Below are 13,665 nucleotides of genomic sequence, written 5' to 3' on the forward strand. Positions count from 1 at the left end.
ACTTTTGACATATAACAAATACTCATTTCAAGGCAACTGTTATATTCTTAATTTCCAATTTATTTTTCCTTATATCATTTGGCAGCATAACCAAATAAAACTTCACATCATTCTGCTCTCCTGATAACAAAAATTCTACCTGGTTCATGATAATATAATTGACAATATAGTTTGGGTTTTTTTTAAACCCCAAAATTTGTTTCACCCTTAATTTCTTGCACAAGACAAAATAAATATTAAACAAACTATTGTTTAGAAGCCCCAGTTTTTACTATTAAGGAAAGAATCCTCTGAAAATCAAAATTATTATCACATGGAAAACAGATCTGACATCTTTGGAAAACTGGGAAAAATTGCTCTTAGAAATAAAAGCCAAATATTTACGTAATTTTGCTATTTTCTTCATTTTTCATACCTAAAAACTGAGGAATGCTATTGAAATAGAAGCTAAGAGCAGACTACATTACAAGGACAAAATATACTTAATCAAAGCGGTTTGCCTACTTCATGAAATTAGCATTTAGAAATAAAACGGAAAAATATGATATTAGAACTAACTCAATCAAATGTGGGCTAAAATTACCTTTGTCAACTGTCTCGGAGTAAGAAACATTACAAATGAATTAGCAAAACCAAAACCATTACAAATAAATTAGCAAAGTCTAACAATAAAATTCAATAGTCCTATGATAAAAGAGCTATTCATTATTTTTTAACCATTCCTTTTATTTTGTAGTTCTGACTTTTATCTTCTCTGACTATTTTAATATATGAGTATTGCCCAACATTCTGTATTTAGCCCTCTGCTTTTTTAAAAAAAAATTCTATACTACTTCTTTACAATAGTTCATCTAGTCCCATCACATCAGCTCTTCTGCACCTCCTCATGCATCCCTCTCAAACTGCCAGGCTGCTGAACATTTCCAACAGATGTCATATATGCCAAAAGTGTAAAACAGAATGTGTTTCCCTCGAATCAACCAGTGTCCCAATTTCACTGTTTATGATATTAGCATTCCCCAACTTACTTGAGCATAAAGCTTTAGATTTTTAAAAAAATATTCTTCTTCATTTTCACACCATTCTAAGTCCTCCACTGCAGATGAACCAATGCAACTGCTGAAAATCTTTCCGTTTCAAGGAGTCTTAAATATCACCTGAGGGGCACTTTGTTTTGCCTTCCTGTATGGGATGATAACCTGTCAGAAAGCCTATGAATACACTGTAAAACGTAGATTATAGTAGCTAGAGGAAAGGTTGGTTCATGGTTTAGAGAAGCTTGCAAGTCATGATTTCTAGGAGCAGCAGCAGCAGGAAACCCAAATATGCAGAGACTGGATCACACCCTAATTGGATAAAAATTGATGTATCTAGTGTACACACATGCTGTACTACATGTGCCCGCTTATCTTCACATCACAGCTATAAACAAAGCAGAAAAGACCGTGTTGAAGGACTTTCACCACAATGACTACATATTAGATTTATCGGTGACTGCATTTCAGCCTTAATGTTTTTAAGATTTAAACCTCTGAATCAATGATCAATGGTTATCATCCTATTAATTTTTTCACATCTTCATTGTGGTCCTTAACACGTTTATTACAATACAAGTTTTCCTGTTTGTCTCCTAGGGCAAGAATGTTCTATACAGGATTACATCTCATTCTTTTTTGTATTTCCATTACTGAATACAGTGCCTGATCCCAAACATGTGTTGGATGAATTAACTTATATTTACTAGTAGTCAATAAAGTTATGGTGACTTCTCTATATTAATAAAAAAATGATACTGTGCTCAATTGTGTAAAGAATTAAAATGTAAAAGATCTTAACTCTTTCAAATAAAAATAGAAAGAGTTCTAAGACATGTTTTGTATTTAGAAATCCTTTTTAACCTAGACACTCTTTGTCAAAATCTTAAAACTTCAAGTAATTGAGAGTTTGTTTTGTCCTCTTTTTAGTGCTGCCAATTTGTTCTTTCTTCAAAAATTCATTACATCCTATCCATTGCTCCAGTTCAAAATATAAATAAGCACACTTGAAAGTAACAATTGATATCCAAATATCCTACAAATTATAATTATTAGACTAAAAAGTCACCCAGTTTAGGTTTCAATATTTTCTTCGTGTTTATCTCAGTAGAAGAATAAGCTGGGGTTGGGGTGGGGAGTAACAAAACATGCATTTTTTTTAAATCCACTGTTTTGCACAGAAGTCTTTGGACTTAAAATAGTGATATATAAAATTCAAGCGTAAGTCATCTATATTTTTTTGATGCAAAGTTCTGCTACCCACCAAACTTAAGTTAGGTCCATTTCAAACACAGTTCCTTGATTGGTGACTTTTTTTCTTTTATTAACTTTTTTGGAAACCAACAACCACTATCTGTCAGACCTGACATAGTAGACCATAGGGACAATGGATGTGAGACAGAGAGATAATCCACAAATAAATCCAACTCTGGGGAAATCAGAACCAAGGAGAACCAGGAAGACGTAAACAATCCACCCTGAACCCAGAAAGACCAGGAAAGACACAGGCCACCTCCACTTACAGAAAGAGTCCTGATCCAGTTATAAATATTTGACTCTCAGGCAACAGGCACTTCAATGAACACCTGGATTACTTGGCTTTGAAAGTGAAGAAAATATCAAGAAAAATGTTCTAAGACTGCAACCTTAAAAAGGAAGTATCAGTATCACACAGCATTTGGTAGAGAGCTTTGGAGCCTTAAGAGTGCATCTGTTGCATAACGAAGCTGACCCAGGACTGTCTTCCTGGGGCTTGGAGATAGTAGCTGGCTTCTCCTAAAGGACCTACTGAGACCGCTCAGGGGCAGAAACGGTTAACAGTCATTCATTCAAACCACCTTGATTCAGTTCCTTCATTTTTACTGGATGATTTCAACTCTGTTGTGTTTGCACTGGTTGATTTCAAAAGTCAATCTATTTGCTTTTCATCAGCAAAATTTCTCTGTCCTCCAGGACCATGCCAAAGAATATGATCTCATGTATTTCACTACCTCCAAATGTTATCAAAGTCAATGATACAAAAAGTAGCATTTTCAAAGGATGATAGCCTAAGAAATATGTAGTTTATTCATCTCTCTAATTAGCTTAGATTTTAATCCTGGATCAAACCAAAACATTACTCATTAAGCTGAACAAATATTTGGATAGTATTTTTGTGGGGTGTGTGTGTTTGGACAAGTTCCTCTTGTTTAATAAAATTGCTTTTACTAAATTGGGCTTTGTTGGGATGCCCCCTGCTTGCTTGCTGCTGGTTTTTATGGATGAGATATATTGCGGAAGTTGTCTCTCGCATCACTCAGCCAGCCCTTCACAAGCCCTAAGGGAGAAGATTTCAAGACCTTCAGTGCAAGGAAGAGCTTTGACTCCCCTGAACAAATGACCCATTCCTATTTTATAGACCATGCAAGTACCATGAACGCCTGACCATGTAAGGGAAATTTAATTCAATTACGTTTTCATTTTCATTTTAACTTCTTTTTATCTCTTCTCAAATGAATTTAAAATAAGAATGTTGTAGAAGACCCATTGTTAAAGTGGAATGCTTTTAGTTAAATGTGTGTTAACTAAATAGTTAAATATCTATATACACACACACACACATATCTATCTCCTCCCTCAGTCTTTCTCTATATAAATAGATATGTATATATACATTCTTTATGTTTCTAGAGAGAATGGACCAAACTTTGGCCTCTGTAGTTTCCTGTTTTCTTAACCAGGTTTCCTTACATTTGAAGGGACCATTTAGTAACAGGTCTCATAGTTTTAATAGGTCACTTCAACCCATCTTCTATACGTACAACCGTATCAGCTGGCTGCCCTTGACCAACTTGGGTCCTCAGTCTTCTCAATCAATGATTTCTGGCCTGAAAACTTAACATCACCATGTGCCTGCTCTTTGTCTGGCACCCAGCTCTGTCCTGAGTCATCTCTACCCCAAGCTATGCATCAACAACAGCTGCCTCTACCCTAGTCAACCTAGAAAACAGGAAAAAAATGGCCAAAAAAAGAAGAAAGCAAGATTTATAAGTCTGTGAGAAAAAAAATCCTAAAACTCAGTTTGATTATATGCTAACTAGATACCTTTAGAAATCTAATGTGCTTTGTACGTTCAGTTGAGTTCAGTCACTCAGTTGTGTCCAACTCTGCGACTCCATGGACTACCGCATGCCAGGTCCCCCTGTTACCAACTCCCAGAATCCACCTAAATCCATGTCTATTGAGTCAGTAATGCCATCCAACCATCTTATCCTCTGTTGTCCCCTTCTCCTCCTGCCTTCAATCTTTCCCAGCATCAGGGTCTTTCCCAATGAGTCAGTTCTTCACATCAGGTGGCCAAAATATTGGAGTTTCAGTTTCAGCATCAGTCCTTTCAATGAATATTCAGGACTGATCTCCTTTAGGATGGACTGGTTGGATGTGTTGCAGTCCAAGGGACTCTCAAGAGACTTCTCCAACACCACAGTTCAAAAGCATCAATTATTTGGTGCTCAGCTTTCCTTATAGTCCAACTTTATATGTGTATTCATGTATACTTTATTTAATATGTAAAGTATAAATATCACTCAAAAATTTAAGATACACTGAATTCATAAGGACATAATATTCTGGAAAATATTCTCTTTTCTCTGCATATTACCTTTAGGAAAAGCTACCCTGAAATATAGAGAATTTAAATTATCTTCAAAAAACTGTTATTAGATGGCCACATATAAATCAGTGAAGTTAGAACACTCCCTTATACCATATATAAAAATTTAATTCAAAATGGCTTAAAGAGTTAAATATAAGACACAACACCACAAAACTCCTAGAATAGCACATAGGCAAAACATTTTGTGACATAAATCGCACCAATATTTTCTAAAGTCAGTCTCTCAAGGCAAAATAAATAAAAGCAAAAATAAACAATGGGACCTACTCAAACTTATGAGATTTCACACATCAAAAGAAACCATAAACAAAACAAAAACACAAACTACAGACTGGGAGAGAACTGCAAAAGATGTACAAACAGTCCATACAACTCCATTTCAAAAAACAATACTTTCAAAAAATAGGCAAGAGAACTGAACAGACATTTCTCCAAAAAAGACATACAGATAGCCAACAGGCAAATGAAAAGATGCTCAATATCATTAATTATTTGAGAAATACAAATCAAAACTACAATAAGGTATCACCTCACACAGGTCAGAATAGCCATCATCAAAAACTCTACAAATATATGCTGGAGAGGGTGTACTGAAACAAAAACCCTCCTACACTGTTGGTGGGAATGTAAATTGGTGCAGCCATTATGAAGAACAGTATAGAAGTTCATTTAAAAAACTAAAAACAGAGTTACTGTCTAATCCAGCAATCCTACTCCTGGGCATACATCCAGAAAAACTAAAACTGCTCTAATTCAAAAAGGTACATGCACCCCAGTGTTCATGGTGGCACTGTACACAATAGCCAAGACACAGAAGCAACCTCAGGGTCCACTAACAGATGAAGGAATAAGGAAGACATGGGTTGTGTGTGTGTGTACGTGTGCATCCTAACTTCAGTCATGTCCAGTTCTTTGTGATGCTATGGACTATAGCACACCAGGCTCCTCTGTCCATGGGATTCTCCAGGCAAGAATATTGGAGTGGGTTGCCATGCCCACCTCCAGGGGATATTCCTAACCCAGGGATCAAATCTGAGTCTCTTAAGTTTCCTGCACTGACAGGCAGATTCTTTATTACTAGTTACAAATATATGTATGTATGTATACACAGACACATATATGTAAATGTGTGTATATTTATATGTGTATATGTTTGTAAGGGAATACTACTCAGCCATTAAAAAAGAATGAAATAATGCCACTTGCAGCATCATGAATAGACCTAGAGATTGTCATGCTAAGTGAAGTAAGTTAGAAAGAGAAAATCAAGTACCATATGATATCACTTATTATGTGGAATCTAAAAACTGGACAAATCAACTTATTTAAAAAATAGAAACACAGAGACACAGAAAACAAACTTATGGGTACCAAAGGGGAAGGGGGAGGGATAAATCAGGAGTATGGGATTAATAGATGCACACTAACATATATAAACAGTAATTTATTATATTTCACGGGGAACTATATTCAGGATCTTGTAATAACCAACAATGGAAAACAACAGGAAAACACACACACACATATACATATAAAACCAAATCACTTTGCTGTATACCTGAAACACAATATTGTAAATCAATTATATTTCAGTTAATAAAAACTGTTACTCTCAAGTCATCCAGTATATATATTCACTTGCTTTCAATGTGTAGGTGCAAGAAAAATAAATTCTAATATAAACTCAAAAGAAACACTAATAGAAAAATAAATATCCTTTTAAAAGCAGCTCCCAAGAGAACAATATTATTTAAGAACTGTTTTACTTCAGATTATCAAAGCTTCTTCATGGAAGCAGTCATTCAGCGGTTACTTGCTAAGTCATTCTACAAGGTCAGTACAAAGTCAGAAAGATACTAAAAGCAGAAAAATAAAAACTACACACAAATATCTCTAATGAATAGTAATGTTGAGTAATCCTCAACAAAATACTAGCAAGCCAAATTCAGTAAAATATTAAAAGAATTATATACCGTGACTATTTTGGATTTATTGCTGAAATGCAAAGATGGTTCAACCTATTAAAAATCAATGTAGAACACCACATTAACAGAATGAAACAAAAAAGTTATATGATTATTTCAATTAATGTAGAAAAAGCATGTGACCAAATTCAACACCTTTCATGCTAAGAACATTTAACAGACTAGAGATAGAAGCAAACAACCTCAATATAATTAAGGGTTATTGATAAATATAATACCATGTTTAGATTAATAACCTACATCAAGGAAACTAGACTCATTAAAAATTTCCATAAGGCGTACTTACCTGCCAAAATTTTCTTGAACTGTCTAAACCATATGTCACAGTGGTCTTCACTTAAATTAATAAGATCAAGTGTAGAATCCTTTAATTTATTTTGTTCCTTTTTCAAACATATGAAGAGAGTGATTCCTAATAAAGTACCACTTTTCTGCTGTTTAATTGAACAACGCCGTTTCAGTTTGACAGAGAATATGTCCTTGAGTTCAACAAATTCTTCTCTATGTAGAAAATCACACTTGGAATCACCTGAAAAGAAATTAAAATTTCCAGTCAAAACCATTGTGTTTATATTCTTGTATGTATGAATAATAAATATTGAAAACTCAAAAATATTTATCATCTATAATTTTACTGATTATGCTTTATGTCAGGTTCTATATGAGGAGGGAAAAAAAGAAAAATTAGGTCTATTATTCCATAGATAGAAAAAAATGGAAGAGAATCTCTGCCACACAAGGCCTAGGACATTCAGAATCTGAGAATATTCAATGTGTGAAGAATTCTAGGAACAAAAACAAAGCAACATTTCAGTAATAATAAATTAGTGTCATACAAAAGGCTTCCTGTTACTTACAGGGACAGAGTAAAGTCATGGAAAGAAAAGGATTCACTAACAGAAGTGAGTTTAAGATAGGCTGTTGAAGGCAACATGAAAGGGAAAGAAAATGTATATTTTTGGTAAAGAGATATATGTACAAAAAGGAAATGGTGAGATTACTGTGAATAGAAAACAATGAATTCCTGCCGATCTAAAAAGATCCACCTGAATCTCACTATGTTATTGTTGCTGTTTACAAACCTACATCTCATGACTTGATGAATGGAATAGAAGGAAATTAAAGAAGAATAACAATAATCTTTGTAGGATGGTCATTCATCCAAAAAGGCATCTACTGCAATGAAGGTTCTGTCTGAATCAAAACAAAATTATATTGAAGAAATTAATCTTTGATCTTTGTGGCTTTTGGCTTCCTTGAAGGTGGTTTATAAGAAAAAGAAATGATTCAGACCTTGTGTTTCTTTCCCTGAAGAGTTTCAAGGATTAGCAGAAGGAAAAGTTTGAAATTCACATTAGGAGTCAATGAAAAGTGGGATAAAAACACTGAATTACTTTGTTTCATTGATTTAGTATCCAAAACAGTTTAACATGGATATTACTATATATCATTCAGTTCAAAAAACTTCTGTTAAATGCTTTGTGTTAAACACTATGCAGAATGCAAGAGAGAGAAGTTCTACTACCTGCTCTCGAGTGGCCATTATTTATTAGGGATTAAAATAGATATTTAAAGTAGATATAATTGGGATATACATAAAAGAATTCTGGTGTCTCAGAGGGTCATATTAATTTTTATCAGAAAACCCAAGAAAAGAATTTGAACTGGACACTTTTACAGACTTCAGTTCAGTTCAGTCGCTCAGTCGTCTCCGACTCTTTGCAACCCCATGAATTGCAGCACGCCAGGCCTCCCTGTCCATCACCAGCTCCCAGAGTTCACTCAGATGCACGTCCATCGAGTCGGTGATGAGAAGGCAAATGATGAATTTCTGTGTACAGCGGAAGAGTCAGAGTCGACAGGCAAGTTAGCAGCACATACAAGCACATGTGTTGGTGTGTGCTGTGCCCATTGTATTTTGGTATTTCTTTCATGAACCTTGGCTTCAACTTAAATATGGTCCTTTCCATCATTGTAGAATGGTTGCCAGTGAATTTGAATTTGGCTATTTATTCAAATCTAGTGGGATAGTAAGAGGTGTGCATATATGAGAGATTCAACATGTTTTAATCATGAACAAAGATAAAAACTTTTTGTTATTCACTGTCCTAATGTTATGCTTTACCTGGAACACTTACTCTCTTAATCAAGACCTTTCCCAGGGGATGCGGTGGGACCCCCTTCTCCTAAAGGCTGAGGACACCTGAACTGAAGTTGGGAAGGCTCCCAACAAGGTGCACAAGAGGAAGTCTGAGTCCTGTTTTATCATGAGTCCATGATAAATCTTCATGCTACACTCGGGAGTTCGGTCATTGTGCATTGATCCCAAGTGGTGTACATTTTTCACGATAACCCTGTAATTTAGTTTAGCAAAGATGATTACGTCATCAGGATAAAGATTAGAAAACATGAGTGAGACATTGGAGGAATAGAAACCAGTCTACGAGGCTTGAACTAAGGTAGAGGAAATGATAGGAAGGTGCTTTCCTTTTTAATAATTGTACTGGAGAGAAAAATATTATGTTTAGAAGTTTTTCTCCCCTAAAATTGAGATCTTATTGAATATTACATTTAGTTTAACATAAAATTAGAATATTACATAAATGCAAATTTAGAATTTATTTGTATATTTGTGCAGAATGGATAATTATTAACTGCCTAACATTCCTCCTATAGGCAAAATATAAAATTACATCTTTTGCTTCAGTTCAGTCACTCAGTTGTGTCCAACTCTTTGTGACCCCATGGACTGCAGCATGCCAGGCTTCCCTGTCCATCACCAATTCCCAGAGCTTGCTCAAACTCATGTGCATCAAGTCTGTGATGCCATCCAACCATCTCATCCTATGTCGTCCCCTTCTCCTCCCACCTTCAATCTTTCCCATCATCAGGGTCTTTTCCAATGAGTCAGTTCTTCACATCAGGTTGCCAAAGTATTGGAGCTTCAGCATCAATCCTTCCAATGAATATTCAGGACTGATTTCCTTTAGGACTGACTGGTTGGATCTCCTTGCAGTCCAAATGGCTAAGAGTCTTCTCCAACACCACAGTTCAAGAGCATCAATTCTTTGGCACTCAGCTTTCTTTATGGTCCAATTCTTACGTCCATACATGACTACTGGAAAAACCATAGCTTTGACGAGACAGACCTTTGTTGGCAAAGTAATATCTCTGCTTTTTAATATGCTGTCTATGTTGATCTGCTGTTCCATGTTCAGTTCTAACTGTTGCTTATTGACCTGCATACACGTTTCTCAGGAGGCAGGTAAGATGGTCCGGTATTCCAATTTTTGTATATATATTGCCTAAACTTGCTTCCCTGATGGCTCAGATGGTAAAGAATCTGCCTGCTATGCAGGAGACAAGGGTTCAGTCCCTGGGTTCGAAAGATCCCCTGGAGAAGGGTATAGCAACCTACTCCAGTATTCTTGACTGGGAAATCCCATGGACAGAGGAGCCTGGTCGGCTATAGTCCATGGGGTAGCAAAGAGTCAGATACAACTGAGCAACTGAGAACAATCTTATAATATTCATTATAAGCTTGTATCTCACATTAATTTAATTTTTTTGTAATCAAACATACAACAAATAAGACCTCCAAAGGGGATGGGTAGGAAGGGAGGGATCACTGAGGGGAAAAAAAGAAAAGGATGAAATACATATTTTTTCACTCAAAGTCCTATATTATAGTCTGAATTCCTTGCCTTGTGTACTTTACTTTGGCAGTAAACAATTCAATGACTTTTCCCATTTAAAATCTCTTGTAATTGCAAATTTAAAGACAGTAAAACAACAACCAAGATCCAACTTAGTAGAATTTATGGAAACAGGGCAAGAATACCTATTATTACTCTTACTATTCTCAACATCCTGGTCACTATCATACACAAGGAAAATTAAATAAAAACAACTGATGGTGGAAGGGGTAGAGAGAGAGATGAAACTATAGCTATTTATAGACAGTATCACAATATATTCATAAAACCCAAAAGAATCTATTTGAAATCATCAGAACTAATAAAAATAGCCAATAAGGAAGCTGGTTACAAATATATCAATATCTAGAAAGAAAGAACATTGGGGATAAAGAGACCCTATGCAAATTATTATCCAGGAACAAATTTATCAAAATGATCCTGGACTTGTTTGGGTAGAAAAGGCCATACAAAATAAAGTGAGAGACAAATGAAGGCATATCAAGTTCTAAGATTACATCATTTTTATGCTAGTATTCTCATTATTAATTACTACTTATAATGCAATTCCAGTCAAAATCTAAATGGTATTTTCTTTGGTGTAAGGAGCAAGGAACCTTATCAAATGATTTGTAAATTTTCTTGGAATAAATAATGAAGAAAAATGTTTTAATAGCAATGAGGAGAAGTACATACCAGCCAGATCATATCTTGTAAAGTTATAATAATTAAAACATCTAGAAATAGATAAATGAATGGTCCAAAGAAATATCTGCATATATTTTAAAAGTCACAAATGTGATAATGGTAGTATCCAAAATCAGTGAAGAATATTTAATAAAAGATGACTTAGAACTGGTTCATCTTTAAAAAAGAAAAGAAAAACTAGATCTCTGTTTCATAACATACACCAGTATTCCTAGATTACAAAGAACTTTATATAACAATAAATTAGTAAAGCCATAGTATGGCAATAAAGGCAGATAGAGACTGAGATACATAACATAAAGGTTATTTAATGCCAAAAAAGTCCTAAAGATCCATAAATAGAAGTCATAAACAAAATCCAACTGGGAAGAAATATTTGCAACATATGACAGTTAAATAATCTATTTAATCAAGAAAAGAAACACTTCAGTGGAAGAGTACATTAAAGACCCAGGCAGGCATTTCACAAAAGAAGAAATGCAAATTGACCAATGAACATATGAGAAAGTTCAGTCTAATTAGGAATCAAAGAAATGCAAATTAAAACAACAAGATACCACTTTTTGCCTTTTAGATTGGCACAAGATCAAAAGTAACGCTCACTGATGGTGTGGGCAAAGGGAACCAGTCCTGGGGCTGGTGGGAATGCAAAAATGGTAACTGCTGGAGAACAAGTTGGGAATACTTATCAAAAGATTTCAAAATGTTAATTGCAGCAGTATTTATAATAGCAAAACTATTTGAAGCAGTATTCATGTTCTTCAATAGAACTGCTTAATCATAATCTGCAACTCACAATGAGAAAATTAGATCTTTGTGTTTTGATGTGGAAAGACATCTATGTTGAGGTATGAGTAAGTGGAATAAAAAGCAAATGAATGACAATAATCTGAGAGGCTGATCTCACTTTCATTAAAAGGAGAAAAAAATCTACACAGAAAACACATAACAAATAGTAGTTATCAATGAAAACAGAGATATAAAGAAATATAAGATTAATTTTTACTTATAAACCTTCCTTTCTGTAATCAGCATTATATTTTATCAGTTTTTTAAAATGAGAAAAGGGAAAATGCTTTAAAATATGCATATTTTTGATCAAGCAATTTACTTCCAGGAATTTACCCTAAGGGAATAGATAATATGCACAGTTTAGCTAAAAGAATGCTTACCCAAGCATTATTTGAGTGAAACTTGGAAATAACCTAAACGTGACCTAACAGACTATTGGTTTTGGAGAATGAAGCATATTCATATACTATAATGCTATTCAGCCATTAAAATGTTGCAATCTGACTAGAAAAGTGTCTAAAACACTGTACCATATTTCCATTACTGTTTTGTATATATTTATTGAATGCATAATGTATGTGGAATGTACTTCTATATGCACATATGTATGATGATGCATATGAAAACTTGGAAGGAGAGTGAGATTGTGAATTAGTTTGCGTATATGAATTTCTAATTTTCCTACAATGGAAATATTTCTGTAATCAACTGAAAAAGATGGTTTTCTTGCTCATCCTAAAATAGTTCCTGATCATATTATTCATTTTAATTTTTAAAATCCCCTTTTCTAAAATGTAAGGGAAGCTAATATTTAATTAGCATGTGCTATATGCCAGACATTGCGCTCAGCACTTTACATCTATTATCTCATTTAATCCTGACACTACCCAAGGCAGATGCTTTTTCCTAAAAACGAGGAATTCAGGCCACAGCATTTAAGTAACTTGTCCATAGTCATACATCTCGTAGGAGCCAGATCCAAGATCTAAATCCAAGTACTTTGACTGGCCCTTACCAACACTGCACAGAAGTAACGACCTTCTTGAAGCAAACACACACTCATCTGACCTTCTGGATCTGTTTTTTATTCTAGTCAAACTTAAAACAGTAGTCAAGCCATTGCTCTGTCTCTAACTAGACCCTAGGAAAACAGCAAAGCCACTCATGTTCTTAACTGAGTAGTAGACTTGATCCCTAAAGGTACATCCTCCAGTGTCATCAAAAATCCATATAGAATTTATAGCCATCCCTCCATATTCACAGTTCCTTCCATCCGTGGTTCCACGTCCAAGAATGCAAACAAGCACCATTTACTACTGATAGAGATTTGCATACATGTGGACAAACGTGGTTCAAATATATGTTGTTCAAGTGTCAGCTGTACTTCATTCATAACTTCAAGGTGACCTTCAAGGAAATGGAAGGTTCGACTGTAGCAACCAGGAGCTGACAGAATTGAAAACTCTGAAAAGGCGGGTAACTCTATGAATGGTATTTCCTGCTTTCCCTGCTCAGATTTCTAACCTCTTCCCACATTTGCCCAAAGATTCACATTTGGGGTTTTCATGTGCCTGATCTCTTAGCCAGTGTGACAACAGGAAGCTAAGAGGAAGCATTACAAAAACATTTTGTTTTCATTTGAAATGAAAATAAAGATAATTGATTAGTGAATAAAATAGTTTTTGCTTGCTTTACAAATTTCTAACAATAGGCAAATGTTCTTCAGCACTCTATATTCTTCAGCAGCTATAGGAATCTCTCAGGTGCCAATTTTCTATGTAGAAATTCTGGTCTAT

At 34.8% G+C, this 13,665-nt stretch overlaps 1 protein-coding gene across 1 annotated transcript in view; it reads right to left on the reverse strand.

Moving 5' to 3' along the window:
- Positions 1-13,665, reverse strand: part of CERKL (ceramide kinase like) — a 128,909-nt gene that overhangs the window by 73,275 nt on the left and 41,969 nt on the right. The window contains exon 2 of the mRNA XM_018065351.1: positions 6,961-7,203. Coding sequence (XP_017920840.1) covers positions 6,961-7,203 — 243 coding nt within the window. The remainder of the gene's footprint in view (positions 1-6,960; positions 7,204-13,665) is intronic.

The sequence above is a fragment of the Capra hircus genome, chromosome 2, assembly GCF_001704415.2.
Source record: "Capra hircus breed San Clemente chromosome 2, ASM170441v1, whole genome shotgun sequence".
In the NCBI taxonomy this organism is placed as follows: domain Eukaryota; kingdom Metazoa; phylum Chordata; class Mammalia; order Artiodactyla; family Bovidae; genus Capra; species Capra hircus.